At 36.6% G+C, this 17504-nt stretch overlaps 1 protein-coding gene across 13 annotated transcripts in view; it reads right to left on the bottom strand.

Moving 5' to 3' along the window:
- Positions 1-960: 960 nt before the first annotated feature.
- AHI1 (Abelson helper integration site 1) overlaps positions 961-17504 on the bottom strand; it is a 222774-nt gene continuing 206230 nt past the window's right edge. For 10 of the 13 annotated variants that reach the window (XM_034962898.3, XM_034962896.3, XM_063605005.1 and 7 more), the window contains 2 exons: positions 7391-7493; positions 961-2619 (listed from right to left, as the gene is read on the bottom strand). In XM_034962898.3, the coding sequence (XP_034818789.3) occupies positions 2617-2619; positions 7391-7493 (106 nt within the window). In that variant the 3' untranslated portion in view covers positions 961-2616. Of the gene's footprint in view, positions 2620-7390; positions 7494-17504 lie in introns of those variants that run through there. The other 3 variants (XR_008625786.2, XM_055114144.2, XR_004672188.3) reach the window with 2 other exon arrangements.

Raw genomic sequence — 17504 nt, forward strand, 5'->3', positions numbered from 1 at the left:
GACAACATGTCACATGAAGCTATAAAATGGTAAGTTATTTCTCAAATATAGTCTTGCCGAGCTTCCTAAAGACATCTTTCTTTCTTTAAATTCTTCTATAATTTAAAGATAATATGAAGGTCAAGTATTCATTTGTATGTGATAGAAACCCTGCACAAGATTTCAGAAGTACTAAGCATTAGCCATTTAAAAGCACTGATTTCATTTAAAATATGCATTTTAAACATAAATTTGCATTCACTGTGTAAAATATTTCATGTTTTAAATCTTTTAAAAACTTGATTTTTATTCTAGCTTTCCAAGTCCTATACATAGTATCATTTCAATACTGAAGAAACATTAATCTTCAAGACAGAGTTGGATCAATAACTGGGCAGTGCATTTCTAACAATGGTTTAAAAATATTATTTAGATATAGAAGAAGACAGTGTCAAATTGTTACTTGTTTGGAGAAAAGAGAGGACATGGGATAAAATTCAATACTTTCAGAATAAAGATAAAACAAACCCAATTTGTTATAAGGAAATGTTTAATGCCGTACATCATCAAATGGATTCTGGTGTCTGATTTTCTGCTTGATTATCAGCTGGATCTATTGCTTGGAGGGCACTGTCATGATCTCCCCCACCCCATCTCATCTCAGATTGTGTGGTAAAGAAAGATCTTTTATTAATCTATTCATGAACATAACCCTAGTCTTACTTTGTCAGCGAGACAAAGGGGAAAAGGACTGGGCCTTCAGTAGAGCCAAATTTTCCTGGTGTTTGCTTCAACTGCTATTTTTGTCTTTAGTAGTTGCAATATAAAAACAACCCTTTATTTTTCATATAAACATCAAGAGCTTAGCAAATGCTTAGCTCCCCCTGACATATTTTTCATTCATCTTATTTCTAAACCTGTTGAAGTTCTTGGTGATTCAATCAGAAAATCAACACATATCTCAAAATTATTAGCTGAAACTGCAGAGAAACAGATATTTTTATTTTTAAATTATCAAGTGCATTCACAAGACAGAAAAAAACAAGCTTGTACAAGAGTGACTCAAGCTGGCTGGGCCCAGCTGTACCTGACACACAGACTTATACATTCAGAACAATGAAAACTCAGTGCCAGCAGAACAGACTTTTGGGCGGATGGCTGTAGGCTTCACCAGTTATCAGTGCCACTCAACACTTTCAAAAATGCCTTTTTTTTAAAAGTTCTACACAGCGGGACATGTTTACCAATTTTTATACCTCTACATGTGCAGGGATAAGAGCCAAATATATTTTTATTAGAAGATATTTCACACTGGGTATACATCTGGGCAAAATTTACACCTCAATGCCCAACATTGTTTTTCTCACTTCTTATTTTAATGGAATTGACTGTCTAATTTGGACAGGTCTTTCTAATTTTATATTAGTTTTCACTTTCTTGGGGTTAAATATTTTATCAGCAGACCTTACCACACAGTTGAGAAAGGAGTCAAGAAAAGAACAAAAAATGAATATCCCATTATAATATCAAACTTCAAAACATATAGTCTATAATAATGACACTATTATTCTGGAACTTAGAAAAAAATAATGCAAGATAATAATGTAAAAATATTAAGATTAAAATAAATATTAAACAATGTAAGTCTACAAAATAGGTATGTGCTTAAATATGAAATGCCTTTTTTAAAAAGTAAAGACATTGGGAACACTGTTGCCAGTCCAGCCAAAAATCACTTTTAATTTAGGTCTATGAAGTTACCTATATGATTTGTTCTTAAGAAACACAAAATTTTAATTAGAAAGTAAATTGTTTTCTTTTAATGTCTTTGTTACTGAGACCATTTTGAATGCGCCATATTCTAAAGCTGCTTATCTTTTTTGTTTTTTGGAGATAGAGTCTTGCTCTGTCCCCCAGGCTGGAGTGCAATGGCGTGATCTTGGCTCACTGCAACCTCTGCCTCCTGGGTCAAGCAATTCTCCTGCCTCAGTAGATGGGATTACAGGTGCCTGCCATGAGACCCGGCTGATTTTTGTATTTTTAGTAGAGATGGGGTTTCACCATGTTGGTCAGGCTGGTGTTGAACTCCTGACCTTAGGTGATCCACCTGCCTCAGCCTCCCAAGGTGCTAGGATTACAGGCATGAGGCACCGTGCCCAGTCAGCTGCTTATCTTTTAAATAAAGTGAATTTCAAAAACAGATACTTCATATTCTGGGCATAGCATCACACATACAACCACATTACCAATATAATAATATTAAATGATTACTTAACAGACATCCTAACAACGCAAACACCTTTTACTCACATTTGCTGAGTAGCAATTACAGTGTTTTCTTCATTAGTTTTCCAACACTGGTAATGTAATTATGATGCAATTACTAACAATATAAGTACCAATACTTTGACCAACAACAATCGCAATGGTTTATAACAACTGAACTCAAAGGCTACATTGATTTTTCCACCCACAACTTGATTCTGATTTTTCTAGAGTCATTCATAAGAACAAGAAGTAGTGGATCCTTTCTTCCTCCTTAGTATCTGAAAATTCTGAACTCTGAAGAGAAATTCCATTTGGTTTGTCATTTTCACCTCTGTGCATTTGGGCATCTCTTAACTTTTCTTCAATTCTTTACTGGAAAGAAAAATACACAAAATGTACTAAATAAACTTGAATAATGTCTTCTGACTACAACCAAATCTTAGTGTGCTCAGGCAACAGCACAGGTAATAAAGGACACTGTGTAAAACACAAACACATACAAACACAACTAAAAAAGACCAAAATACTAATTTCCTATCTTCTAGTTTGCCTCTCAAACATTGTTAGCATCTTTTTGTATCATTGGCAATTGTTTAAGGCCTGCTCCTGCATTGACAGGTTAATGTAAGCAAGAAAGAAATAAAATCCCCAAATATAGACACTAAAAACTCCAAACCATAAGTAACTTCCAGAAATGAAGAGCAGGCAATCAGAGTATATGAAATTCTTCATTCAATGGGAAAAAAAGTCCTCATGGATGATATTCAGGGTTAGTGATTCGGAAGGATATAGATAATTTTATTAAATAGCATTCTTTCATTTAGTCTATGGCTATGCCTACTTTTATATATTTAGGTTATTACATTTTTCAAATCAATTAAAAAATGGGTTGTCTCATTTTTGACCAAGATAGTAACAATTAAGCATCTAGATGTGGCTTTGATGTAAAACAAATTATACAATTCATAAAAATCAAGAACCAATATGCAGATGAAACAAGAAGTTGCTTCCTTAGACAACATGTAGTATTTGCACTACAACTAGTGTGAGATAAACTAGTGGGGCTAAACCTAACATTTTTTAATGCAATCATTCATACAGCATTGATAAGTTCTGGACTTACACAAAAAGGTTACTGTCCTTCTTCTAAAGAGAAAGGCTTAACACCTGGTTGTCCTTAGAAAACACACGGCAGTTTCAGAACGATGGCAAATCTGGTTAAGGTAGCAGTCAACTCCATCGACCACTCCTGAGAAAAGTGACAGCTGGCACACTGTGGCAAGAAAGGGCAATGGCTAACCATTCCTGAAGGGCTTTCCCTGGGGGCACAGGAGGTGTAGGGGACACCTGTGCTTTAAGGAACAGGCCCAATCTTAAATCAATGGTCGCACTATCTTTTCATATAAAACACATTTACACATGAGGGGCAAAAATTCTTTATCACTTGATGTTTCTTGATTTTAAATTTGTTAAACAGAGCTACTCCAGGTAAGCTTGTATCATATATAGAAGCCCAAAAATATGTTCTAGTGAAGCTCATGAATGCACATGAAGTTGAGTATAAAAATGGTACAGAATACGACATGCCAAGGTATAATACCACTAGGGGCAAAAAAAGTCTCCCTGTACATATACAGAAAAAGTACGTAAAACTTTCACCAAATTAGGATCTGATAAAAATGGAAAAGAAAGTAGTTTCAATGAAGGCTGGGCTAAAGTCACACAGAGACATATAAACTTCTGCAAAAGGCAGTGAGGAGGGTAAAGGATCTTACAGGAAGAATAAGGCAAAACAAAGTGAGAGGAAGAGTTCATGGTAGTGGGAGGACAAAAAAGAAGAAGAAAAACAGAAAAGGGAAGGGGGAGAGGGGAGAAGAACAGCTGGAAATTAGTGAGATGGATCCTGCACGTGCAGAAGATGTAGGACAAGTGAAATCAATCAGGTGGTGACTGCACTGTGAGAAGTAAACAGAGAAGCCAGAAGGACCTTCAGGAGAAGAACCCAAAGAGAAATTCAACTCGAAAAATCTAAAGTAGGCAGCAAAGATAACATCTTTGAGGGAAATGATTCAGACTCAGAAGAGGAAGAAACACACTGGATAGAGAATGACAAAGATGGCCCATAAAAGGGAGAAAAGAGACAGAATAAAGATGGTCATGTGCACCCTTCGGACACTGGTGGCTCCCTCCTGACGATGGCAGGAAAATCAAGAGTGGCACACTGGCTTGATGAACGCTAACAGCAAAAGGACCTGAAAGCTAGGAGACAGCAGGGATGTGCTGAAAGAGGGAGGACAAGACATCTAACCAAAAGACAAGAATAAATGCAAAGCCATTCCTTCTCTATCTTCTCATAAAGTATCTCTGTAATCTAACAGAGGAAGAAAGTAACGAAGCAAAGCCCTTTTTAAAGGCTCTTGTGATGAAAAGAGAAAGAAACATTCTTCTTAGCAAGCTTATGAAAACAAGTATGAAACTAGGTTAGTGTTTGTGTGTATGTTATGTCTGGGGAATAAGATTCATAAAAATACTGGGCCGTGGCCGGGCATGGTGGCTCATGCCTGTCATCCCAGCATTTTGGGAGGCTGAGGCGGGTGATCACTTGAGGTCAGGAGTTCGAGACCAGCCTGGCCAACATGGTGAAACCCCATCTCTACTAAAATACAAAAATTAGCCAGGTGTGGTGATGGGTGCCTGTAATCCCAGCTACTCGGGAGGCTGAGGCAGGAGAATCACTTGAATCCAGGAGGTGGAGGTTACAGTGAGCCGAGATCACACCATTGCAGTCCAGCCTGGGCAACACAGCAAGACTCCCTCTCAAAAAAACAAAAACAAAACACAACAAAAAAACCTGGACCTTACCCCACAAGACATTCAATCCAATAGATCTTTCCTGAAGGTTTACTTCTGTGGCAAGACACCAGGCTAAGTGCAGGGGAGGAAAAAAATGTGAGTATGTATTAAATAATAGCCCCTGACTGGAAGCACTGGCCATCTAATCAGAGTTAATATACAAAGCAATGTGTAAGAGAAACAGCCCTGAACTTGGGGCAAGAAGATTAATTCCTAGTTCAGGTACTTTTTAGCTGTAACTTTGAAACCTTGGTTTCTTTAAATGTAGAAACAACACGCTGTATTAGAAAATTTCTAAAAATTACATTCATTTTGAAAGAAATGATCAAGTAGTAAATATACAGTAAGATAAATTAGAAAATGCACAAAGTTAAAGTAGAAGAAAAAAATTACCATAATCTTACTACTCAGATAATTATTCATCTTTTGATGTATATTATATAAACTATTTTATAATCATTTTTTACTTAAAAATCATAAACATCTTTTCATGTCCATAAAAATGCTTCCATAATATGATGAATAACCATATGATATTCTGTTATATAAATATTTCATATTTTAATCAACCCTTTATTTTAAAAACACTGCTCGAAGGAGTAGCCTTTTAACTAAATCTCTCCATGTATACTTGAATACTTTCCTATAAGAGATTCCTTGAAGTTGAACTGTCAGGTCAAAGAGATGCACATTTGGAAAACAAAACAAAACAAAAAAACAAACCCTAACATATTACCTAATTATACTTCACAAAGAATGGATCAATCTTATAGCATTACCAGCAGTGTAAGTGGGAATCCACATCCCATTTTCTCATCAATACTAGGTATGTATCATAAGTTTGAAACTTGTCATTTTGAAAGGGTAAAATACCATCTCATTTTATTGTTTTAATTTTCATTAATTTGATCAATGGATGGTAAACATTTTTCATATGTCTGTTGCCATTTATATTTATCCCTTTAAGAATCCTTTAAGAATGTCCTGTGTATATCTTTGTCCCGTTTTTCTACTGGTGTATTTTTTTTCTTGTTGAAAAAGCTCCTCTTAGAGCTTTTTATTTGTTAAGGGTATTACTCCTGGCCAGGTGCGGTGGCTCACACCTGTAATCCCAGCACTTTGGGAGGCTGAGGCAGGTGGATGGCTTGAGGTCAGGAGTTCAAGACCAGCCTGGGAAACATGGCAAAACCCTGACTCTATTAAAATACAAAAATTAGCTGGGTGTGGTGACACGTGCCTGTAGTCCCAGCTACTCGGGAGGCTGAGGCAGGAGAATCACTTGAACCCGGGAGGTGGAGATTGCAGTGAGCTGAGATTGCACCACTGCATTCTAGGCTGGGTGACAGAGCAAGACGTCTCAAAAAAAAAATAACAACAAAAAAAAGAGTATTACTCTTCCATGGGTAAATCTCTTCCATCCCAGGTTATTGTTCATTTAAAAATTCTATGACTTTTTTTCTTTTTGACCTGCATAATTTTAAAGTTTCCATTATTTAAAAATCTGTTTTATAATGTTTTCCAATTCTGGTATCAAGGTTAAAAATAATTCCTTAGCCCATGATTACATAACTATTCATCTATATGCTTCTGTACAATTAGATTTTAGTTTTCTACAATGGAAAAATAAAAATATGAAAATTTTGACTCTAGTTCCTACAAAATGACAAATTTATAAACGTGGACATGAACAGCTTTGTAACATTTCACTTTCAACAGAAACTTCACTTCTACTTAATAGAGAAAAGGCCTTCTGGCAGGCCTTTCCTATACCCCAACCCCTACCATCCAAACACATTTTCCCACTGGCGTATCTCGGTGGAAAAAGTGGCCCACTCTTGAGCTGTAATCCTCTGGAGTTCCTTAGGCCCCCAGGGACTATCACTCTGCTCCGACACCGCAGATGGCTCCTTCTCAAGTGGCTCTTTCCTCTCAGTTTGTAAATATTCTTGTCATTCCCCTCTTTATAAAGATCTTGTCTATACCCTGTGTTTTCCACTAGTTACTGCCTAGCTTTTTCTTTCCTTTAAATTCCAGCTTCTAAAGAGAATAAGACTATTCTTACAGTCTTTTTCCCTTTGGGCTGGAGACAATCTGATTTATGCTTCCAGGTTTCTCCATCAAAACTATCTTCTCCAAGGTCGCAAATGGCCTCCCGGTTACAGATCCCAAATGGGACTTGTCAGTCCTTATTTTACTTGCCTCTCTCGGGTATTTGTCCTTGCTGACCATGCTTTCCTAAATCTTTTCCTGTTGACAACATAGCGCAACTTTGTACTGGTTTTCCCCTTACCTCTATTAGAGTGACTTTTCTGCCTGCTTGCTTGTTCTTCCTCATCCGTGTATCCATTATGTGTCCTTGGTCCTCATGGCTCTGTTCTTTTCTCATTTCAGAACTATAGGAGGGAAAGATCAGAAACAAGGAGCCAGTAAAAGAGAGCTGAGCTAAAAGCTCAGATGAGGCTTTGATCTAGGGCCGTGGCAGTGGAAACAAAAATGGGGATAAATGTGAGGATATGACAGAGAAAAACATCCGGCAGAACTAATGAGTATACACGGGGGTGAGAGACAAGGAATTGCTTAAAATAACGTAAACAGACAAACCTTTGGCTGGTTGGGCTCCTTCTTAGCCATGATAAAGGGACAAGAATAAAATAAATTTCAAAATCTTAAACTATTATCTGTGGACTTACAGAATAAAATAAATTTAATCTGTCTCAGAAAAATTTTAGATGCCTGGGAAAAATCAGAAAGTTCTATCAACTTAGGTGGAAACACACACAAACACACACACACACACACACACATACACACACACACAAAAGTATAGGACATTCATTCATGACAAGAAAAGAAATGAAGGAAATTTATATATAAGAAAGCTGTAACATCCTGATCTGTGGAATGAACAATGTAGCTTTCCAAATGATTCAATGGCAATAGCAAAATATAAAACAAATGTTTTGTGGATGAGTGTGTAGTAATGCACTTTATATTAGGAGAAAGAAAACACAAAAACAATGAAAAAAAAGGAAAACTGAAGAATGGAACAGAGTATCTTCTAAGTTGTCTAGGAATGGTGAGAAACACCACAGAGGAGCTTGAAAAAGATACAAGAATTTCAAAATCAGGTATTAAATAGGACTGAAAAGAGATTCTTGTGAACCAAATGATATTTCCCCAAAATTCACATGTTGACACCTGAACTCCTAATGTAACTGCATTTGGAGACAGGGGCTTCTAGGGAGATAAGTAAGGTTAAATGGGGTCAGAAGAGTGGGGTTCTAATCTAATAAGACTAGAGTCCTTAGAAGATGGAAAGATGAAACCAGAGCGTGCTCTTTTTGCACAGAGAAGAGGCCATGTGAGGACACAACGAGAAGGCAGCCACCTCCAAGCCAGGAAGAGAGGCCTCACGGGAAACCAATCCTGCTGGCACCTTGATCTTGGGACTTCTAGCCCCCAGAACTGTGTGAAAATAAGTTTCTGTAGTTTAAGCAATGAAGTCTGTGGTATTCTCTGTGGCACCCTGAACAGACTAATGAAGAAATGTGTAAGTAAGTGAAATGAAGTCAGATGACTGAGAATGAAAAGGTCAGAAATTACAAAGAAGAAAGGACAGTAAATTTAGATAGAATGATAAAAGAATAAAGGAAAGGTTAAGTTCTGAAAAAAAGCACTGATAGCACACAATTTTAATCTTTCTGAAGTGTACCCTTTTGGCCTTATTTCCAAGGAATCTATATTCTAGACTGATAAGGTGAATAAGGGAAGCAAGCCAAAGATAATACAGCAGAGACAACGATACAATGGACTGTGGCAAACTGGAGAATGGATGACTCATCTAAAGGAGGCAGTCTATCTCAGCTCATTGATGGATGTCATCAAAGAATGTAGAGCTGTGGTCCAGAACTCTGGATTATTTTCAAGAAGTCAGAAATCTGTATTTCTTTTAGGTGAAATATGTAAATATCTGGGCAGCTAATTACACACACACACACACACACACACACACACACACACACACACACACACACACACACACAAAAGACCTCATGGATACTTGCTGGTTTGAGGGTATCCCAGGCACTGCCATACTTTTGTGCCTTAGCTCCTGACTTCTAGGCCCTATTCTTCTTGTTTACCCTGTCTTGTCTATATGGTCTTAAATTCTGTCTTCATCTTTGGCTTTCTCTGACCACTAAAGCCCACTCTAGGAAGATCAGACTGTAGTGATCCTCTTTCTTCTTTTATCTCTCACAATCTATATACAATCTATCAAAAAGCTACCTTGAAAATACATAGTACATCTAGACCTTTGCTTGTAGCCCAGATAGAGTAGGAGGAACCACATTTACCTCTTGTCTAAAACAACAACAACAAAACAACAACAACAAACCTGAACAAAACACATGAAACAACAATTTTCAAGATACTGAGCTACAGACGATGAAGATCTGCAAAAGGTCCCCCTCAAGTATCCAGCAGTGAACTGATGAGTGCACACATCTGGGAAAATCACTTGAGGCCCGGAACAGTGTTTATTCCCACTAGCAATGAACAGAACTGTTCCCAAGGAAGCCCAGACACTGGCCTTACTAGACAAAGACTTAAAATCCGTAATTAAAAATGTGTTCAAAGAACTAAAGGAAACATGTATAAAGAACTAATGTATGAGCAATGTCTCATGAAATAGAGAATATGAATAAAGAAATAGAAATTACACAAGGAGGAAGTAATACTAAATCTACAAAAACTATTCTAGAAAATTGAAGAGGTGGGAATACTTCCCAACTTGTTCCATGAAGCCAGCATTATCTCCTCATCAAAATCAGCTTAAGATGTTACAAAAAAATTACAGACCCATATTTCTTATGAACAAAATGCAAGAAGTTCTAAAGGAAATTTTAGCACATCAAATTCAACAAGCGCTATCCTTTATAAAAAGGATAACACACCACTAAGTAGGTTTTATCCGAGGAACGCGAAGTTGGTTTAACATTTGAATATCAGTGTAACTCACCATATTAAGAAATTTAAAAACAAAAACCATAGATTACTTAACTAATGCAAAAACATGTTTGAGAAATCAAACATCTATTCCTGACAAAAACTCTTAGGAAAGGGAAACTACCTAATAAAGGGCATTTATAAAAAACCTAGAATAACATCATACTTCATGATAAAAGATCAAATGCTCCTATTCATTTCCCACATGATCAGGAACAAGACAAGAATGTCTATTCTGACTAGTTTTATTCAACATTGTATTAGAGGTTCTACCCAGTGTTAACAGGGCAAAAAAAAAAAAAAAAAAAAAAGAAAGAAAGAAAGAAAGAAAGAAAAGGCGCCCAGATTGTGAAGAAAGAAAACTGTCTTTTATTTGCATGATTGTCTGTCTACATAGAATATCTCGTGGAATCCACTAAAAGCTATTACAACTAACAAGTGAGTTTAGTAGGTTGGCATAAAACAAGATCAACATACAATAATCAGTAGTATTTCTATAAACTAGCGACAAATACCTGTAAATTGAAACTTAAAAACAATACCATTTACATATGAAACATGTAGGAATAAATCAACCAAAGACCTATACACTGTATGTCCAAGACCTACACATTGAAAACTAAAAATCGTTACCAAGAGAAATTAAAGAAGTTGTAAATAAATGCAAAGATATATCATGTTAATGACTCAGATGATTGAATATTGTTAAAATGTCAATTCTCCCCAAATTAGTATTTGGATTAAATGCAATATCAATTGGAATATGCTATAGAAATTGATAAGCTAATTCTAAAATTCATGTGGAAATGGAAAGAACCCTAAATATTAAATAGCCAAACCAACTTTGAAAAGGACAAAGTTGGAGGACTAATATTACCTGATTTCAAGACATACTACAAAACTACTCAGTAATTAAAATAATGTGGTAGTAGCATAAAGACAGAGGAATAGAAAAATAATTGGCTGGGTGCCTTGGCTCACACCTGTAATCCCAGCACTTGGGGAGGCTGAGGCGGGTGGATCACTTGAGGCCAGGAGTTTGAGACCAGCCTGGCCAACATAGTGAAACCCCATCTCTACTAAAAATACAATAAATTAGCTGGGTGTGGTGGTGTGCACCTGTAATCCCAGCTACTCAGGAGGCTGGGGCAGGAGAATCACGTGAACCCGGGAGGCGGAGGTTGCAGTGAGCCGAGATCGTGCCATTGCACTCCAGCCCGGGTGACAGTGCAAGACTTCATCTCAAAACAAAACAAAACAAAAAACCCAACATTAGCTTGTGTAGTGGTGTACGCTACTTGGGTGGCTGAGGCAGGAGAACTGCTTGAACCCTGGAGGCAGAGGTTGCAGTGAGCCAAGATCACACCATTGCACTCCAGCCTGGATGACAAAGGGAGACTCTGCCTCAAAACAAACAAACAAACAAACAACCCCCCCCCAAAAAAAACCGAAAGAGAAATAGAAAAATAATAGATAGACCATAAACAGACCCACATATATATTAAGAGCTGATTTTAGCAAAGGTGCAAAGGCCATTCAGTTGAGACAGAGTTGTTTTTCAACAAATGATGCTAGAACAACAGGATCTCCAAATGCAAAAAAAAAAAAAAAAAAAAAAAGAAAAAAAAGAAAATAAATAAACTCTGATCCAAAACTCACATCACATGTCACACATACAAACTAACTGAAAACAGTTCATAGTCTTAAATAAAAAATTATAAAACTTCTACAAGAAAATATAAGAGAAAACTTTAGTGGCTTTGGGTTGGCAGAGGTTTCTTAGATATTATACTAAAGCATGATTTGTAAAAGAAAAAATTTGGTAAATGGAACTTCAACAAAGTAAAAAACAGTTTGCTCTTCAAAAGTCACTGCTAAAAGAATAAAAAGGCAAAACACAGATTAGGAAAAATATTTGAAAATCACATAGTTGATAAAGAACATATTTAGAATATATAAATGACTCTTAAAATTTAATAAAACAAATAACCTATTACAAATGAGCAAAAGATTTGAACAGAAATTTCACCAAGGAAGATGTATGCATGGAAGGTAAGCACATCAAAGGATGCTTAACATCATTAGTTGTTGGGGATATGCAAAATCAAACCACAATGATATATCTCTACATGTATTGGAATGGCTAAATTAGAAGGACTGACCATATTACGTATTGGTGAGGAAGCAGAACTCATACATGTTGGTAGGACTGTAAAAAGGTACAATCGTATGGAAAACAATTTGGCAGTTTCTTAAAAAGTTAAGCATAAACCAACTATATAATCCAGCCATTCTACTCCAAGATGTCACCCAAGAAAAATGAAAGCATAACCTTCTTCAATGCCTCTTTCAGTGATACGATGTTAAACAAACAAAAAAACCCCCTATGTTCATACAAAGACTTGTATATAAATGTTGATATTAGCTTTATTTGTAGTAGCCACAAAAACTTGTACATAAATGTTGACATTAACTTTATTTGTAGTAGCCGCAAAGTGGAAATGATTCAAAGGTCCATCAACAAAGGTACATGAATAAACAAACTGTGGTATTTAAAACTCTAGACAGTGAGAGAAAGTAGATCAGTGATTATCAGGGGATGTGGCTCAGGGAAGGGAAGAAAGATGTAGGAGGGCAAAATTACAAAAGAGCATCAGAAGTCTTGGAGAGATGGGTATGCTCATTACCTTAATTGTGGTGATGGTTCATGGGTATTTACCCATGTCGAAACTTAAACCGTTTATTTTATTTTATTTTATTTCATTTTATTTTTTTGAGATGGAGTCTCACTCTGCCTCCCGGGCTGGAGTGCAGTGGCACGATCTCGGCTCACTGCAATCTCCACCTCCCAGGTTCAAGCGATTCTCCTGCCTCAGCCTCCTGAGGAGCTGGGATTCTAGGCGCCTGCCACCATGTCTGGCTAATTTTTTGTATTTTTAGTAGAGACAAAGTTTCACCATGTTGGCCAGGCTGGTCTCGAACTCCTGACCTCAGATGATCCGTTTGCCTTGGCCTCCCAAAGTGCTAGGATTACAGGCGTGAGCCACCGCGCCTGGCCGCGATTTATTTTATATCAAGTGTATCTCTTTATAAGTTAGAAATATATATGCATACATAAAATCTGACCTCTTTTCACTAACTTCATGGCTCCCACTTTTTTCCGAGGCACCACCACCAAGTCTCACCTGGATAATTTCAACATTATTTTAACTGGTCTCTCTGATCCAACCCTTGTCCATTAATGTCTATTCTTATCTTAAATGTCAGAGGGATTCTGTTAAATTGTTAGGTCACTTCCTGTGTTTAATGGCTTCCTACTTCACTTGGTGTAAAAGCCAGAAGTCTTATAATAGTATATAAGGTCTTGTTACTGTCTCTGATTTTATCCAATCTCTCCCACTTGCTTACTCTACTCTAAAAAGCCTAATTTCCTTACTTTTCTTTGAGGGTAACAGGTATGCTTCTGCTTCAGGGCCCACTGCACTTGTCTTCTACATACTCACATTACTCAATTCCCTGCCTCCTTCCACTTTTCTCAGGCCTTCTCTCATGCTCCGATTTACAACTGCAACCTTCATGTCTCCTTTCCTTTCCCCTACCCATGCTTTATTTTTCTCCATACTGTAGCACACATCTGGTATAATTAGACATTTTACTTATTTTGCATATAGGTAAATAAAATGTTAGCTCCTTATAGCAGGGATTTTTTATCTGTTTACTGCTGTAACCTCAGTGCCTAGAACACTGTGTGTGACACTGTAGGTGCTCAGCAAATCTATATTTAGCAAATGACTATTACGTGTCTGTCTTCCTTGCCACACTGGGCACTTCCACAATGTACAAGTTGTGTATCATATCATTCATCACTGCATTTCAGTACCTAGTATAGCACCTAGAAGAGAGAGCAGATGATCACATTTTCCCAATTGGACTGATGCTCACAAATGAACTACTGATACCTTGAAAGGCTAATCCTGACCCTTCCTCTTTATGGCAGTAGCATCGAGGTCTAGGACAAGACCAAATTCTTGATACAGACAAATAATGTTTGCTGAAGCTCATGTAAAATGCTGGGCAAATACAGCAAGACATGTCTCCTAGTCCCACCTTCCAATCATCAGATGCCCTCAAAACACTCACATTGCATTCTTCTAGAGCCACAATCTCTATCCTGTTTTTTTCTCCCACTGCAATTCCCCAACTCCAAGACACTGATCAGTCAGTCTCCTCCCACTCTCTCCCCTCTCTTCATAGCCGTATGCTCCTTTAGACTAGTTCTTTCCCACATCACATCCAAATGCCCTCCCATGAGGCAGACAAAAACTCAAGCCTTACCTTTATCTAGAGGCCTTCTCTAGCTATGCATATTCCTCCTGCCTTCTCATTCAGCTCTCTTCTGTAATTACACTTTGCATCACATCATTTTGCACCTAATTATATAATTGGTTGCCTTCTAAATGCTTGTTATTTCTATTTCCTCATCTGACCTGTAATGCTTCTTTAATATCTCTCAATGCATCTAGCTCACTGCTGGGCACACTGTGAGGTCACACACATGACAATAAATGCCTTTAATTTTAGAAATTGGGGGTAGGATGAGGGTTAAAAAAAGGCAGAAAACGGATAATAAAAGTAAAAATTTAGAAGAAAAGTGGCAAGTAGCAGGATTATTTTAGAAAAAAAAATGTGGACTATAAACTACCTCCTCATAAAGAGAAATGAAAGAGCCTGGAATGGTTATTATAAAGATGGAAAAAAATATACAGTGGAGTGACAGGATGCTTGGAATTGACATTTATAGCCGCACCATATTAAGAAGAGATTTCATTCATTTAGTTCAGATTTCAGGGTTTATAAGTAAAAGACTTTAATATGATTAACTATATGAATTAACCTCTCTCTGAACAAAGCTGTTAATGAAATAAAGGTTGCTATGTTAAAAAAAACCCAACAAATTCAATACAGGCTATATTAGTTAACTATGGAACATTAATACTACTTGTTAAGGATGACAGCATATTTATAGCAGCCTCATTATCAACTCTGACTTAGGCAGCAGATAATATATGAAGAACATCACAGAGCATGCAGTACAAAATGTAGAAGTTTAAGATTTTCAGGAAAATACTTTTGTTAAATTAACCAGTAGAAGTTTCTTCTAGATACCTTAAAAAAGAGAATGTAACTTTACTAAAATGTGTATAAATTGCTTGCACAGAAGTGACTGACATTTCTCAAAAAAAACAAAAAACAAAAAAACAAGACAAGAAATTCAAGTGGAAAGAAATAAGAGGCTGTCTATGTGGCTCATTTACATATATTGGTCAACCAACTAATAAGCAAAAGTTACAAACTGAAAGGCAGGGCTGCAAAGAAACAAAAAATTAGCCTCTGTCCATTTACTTGGGTACAAGAAACTCATTTAGGTAAATCAAAGAAATGACTTCTTTGTACGTGCTGGGCTCTAGTGTTTCCACCATCAACTCGCCTACAGTTTTCAAGTCATGAGAAATCTATCTTAATTCATCCTTACTTCTAAGAAATTGTAAGTAGGGAAAGTCCAAAAGCTTTAGATGAACTTGGGCATTTAGACATATCTGAACTTCTCATGAAAATTTTTATTTTCAGAAGCATCTTCAAAAAGAGAAGCTGAGCTATACTGACATCCTTTAGAAGCTGAGATGTTTGTGAGGTTTTATTGAACTTTAATCTGGAGGGCATGACATGGATCTCTGTATCTCGTGAAAACTGGTATGAAATGTAGACCGAGTGAGGAGTATGTAGGAGACATTTTTTCATTTGCGTAATATTAAGTAAAAAGTTCTAAAAATTTTTATGAAATATGTTCAAAGACACCAAGAGCACTGTTCCCATGATGTGTTAAACATGGTCATTTTTTTTTGGTTGTTGAAACAGTCTGTGCTTATTGTTTCTAGTGTATTTTGTTGTTGAGTATACGCTCCTTAGGGTCAGTGACTGTTTATCTACTATTATGTAAAATTTTAAATGTCCAGAGACTGGAACTAAAAACATATCTGACTGATAACAGTAAAACAAGAAACTATAAAACCTGGAGAGATTATAGAGAGAATTTCTAAGGTATCTTCTAGATCATGATTCTGTGACTCTTAAAAATTACATTTGTCTTTCATCTGTACAATGAAATACTGTCTTGTTAAATGCTGCATGATTTTATTAGACAATTCCTGTAAATAACTGTCATCTGAATCAGAATTTTTGTACTGGAAGAGACATATTATTCTTCAAATTGCCAAAGCATATAGCAGGGTTAACTTGAACAAATATTTTCCCCAAGGAAGCTCAGCAGGGATTGTCTGTGTGCATGTGTGAGTAAGCTAGCACCCAGCAATGTACGTGGGGGTGGTGGTGATGGGATGGGAGGGTATGATAGCTAAGCTGTTCAATGCTGTCACACTTCCGTTATATTTTGTTAGTAATGTAATTTGAATATAAAGTTTGGACATAATGTTAGGTCCAAAAGATAACTGAAAATGATAAAAATTGAGAAATATTTTGGGAATGTTTTGATGTAAAATTTTTTTTTGAGGCAAAAGAGTGACTTTTGATGGGTACATTAAGTGACACAGCAAGTACTAATTAAAAATATAAAAACTTTCCAGAGTTCTTTTAAAATAAATACTTCAAAATAAATTACCCGAATACATTAAGCATTTATAGAAAATATATAATGACAATGTTCTGCTTATTAGCTTTTTTCTTAATGCTTCAAAAGAGGCATTCATAATTTTACTTTTAACACATCATTCACTTGTTTTCAGTTAATGTTATTTCAAAATAGTACTCAAATAAAAATAAATGACAAAATAGGTCCTCTAAAGTTTTGTGTGATACTAGTTTAATAGGATTTCTTATAACTTTGTAATAATACACATTCTCAGAGTCCAACTATTAAAATATTCATCGTTTAAACAGCCGGGCACGGTGGCTCATGCCTGTAATTCCAGTACTTTGGGAGGCCGAGGCAGGTGTATCACCTGAGGTCAGGAGTTCAAGACCAGCCTGGCCAACATGGTGAAACCGTCTCTACTAAAAATACAAAAATTAGCTGGGTGCGGAGGTGTGTGCCTGTAATCCCAGCTACTTGGGAGGCTGAGGCAGGAGAATTGCTTGAGCCCAGGAGGTGGAGTTGCAGTGAGCTGAGATTGTGCCACGGCACTCCAGCCTGGGTGACACAGCAAGACTCTGTCTCCAAAAAAAAAAAAAAGAAAAAAAAATCGTAAGCAAGCTAAACTCCTTTAAAAGCAACTATCTGAAATTTAACTTATAGTTTGATAATGTTATAAAAATAAGAAATGGAGAAATTATCCTTAAAAGAAAACCCCAACCATTTATCACTGCAAATTATTTTGAAGAAG

The sequence above is a fragment of the Pan paniscus genome, chromosome 5, assembly GCF_029289425.2.
Source record: "Pan paniscus chromosome 5, NHGRI_mPanPan1-v2.0_pri, whole genome shotgun sequence".
In the NCBI taxonomy this organism is placed as follows: Eukaryota; Metazoa; Chordata; class Mammalia; order Primates; family Hominidae; genus Pan; species Pan paniscus.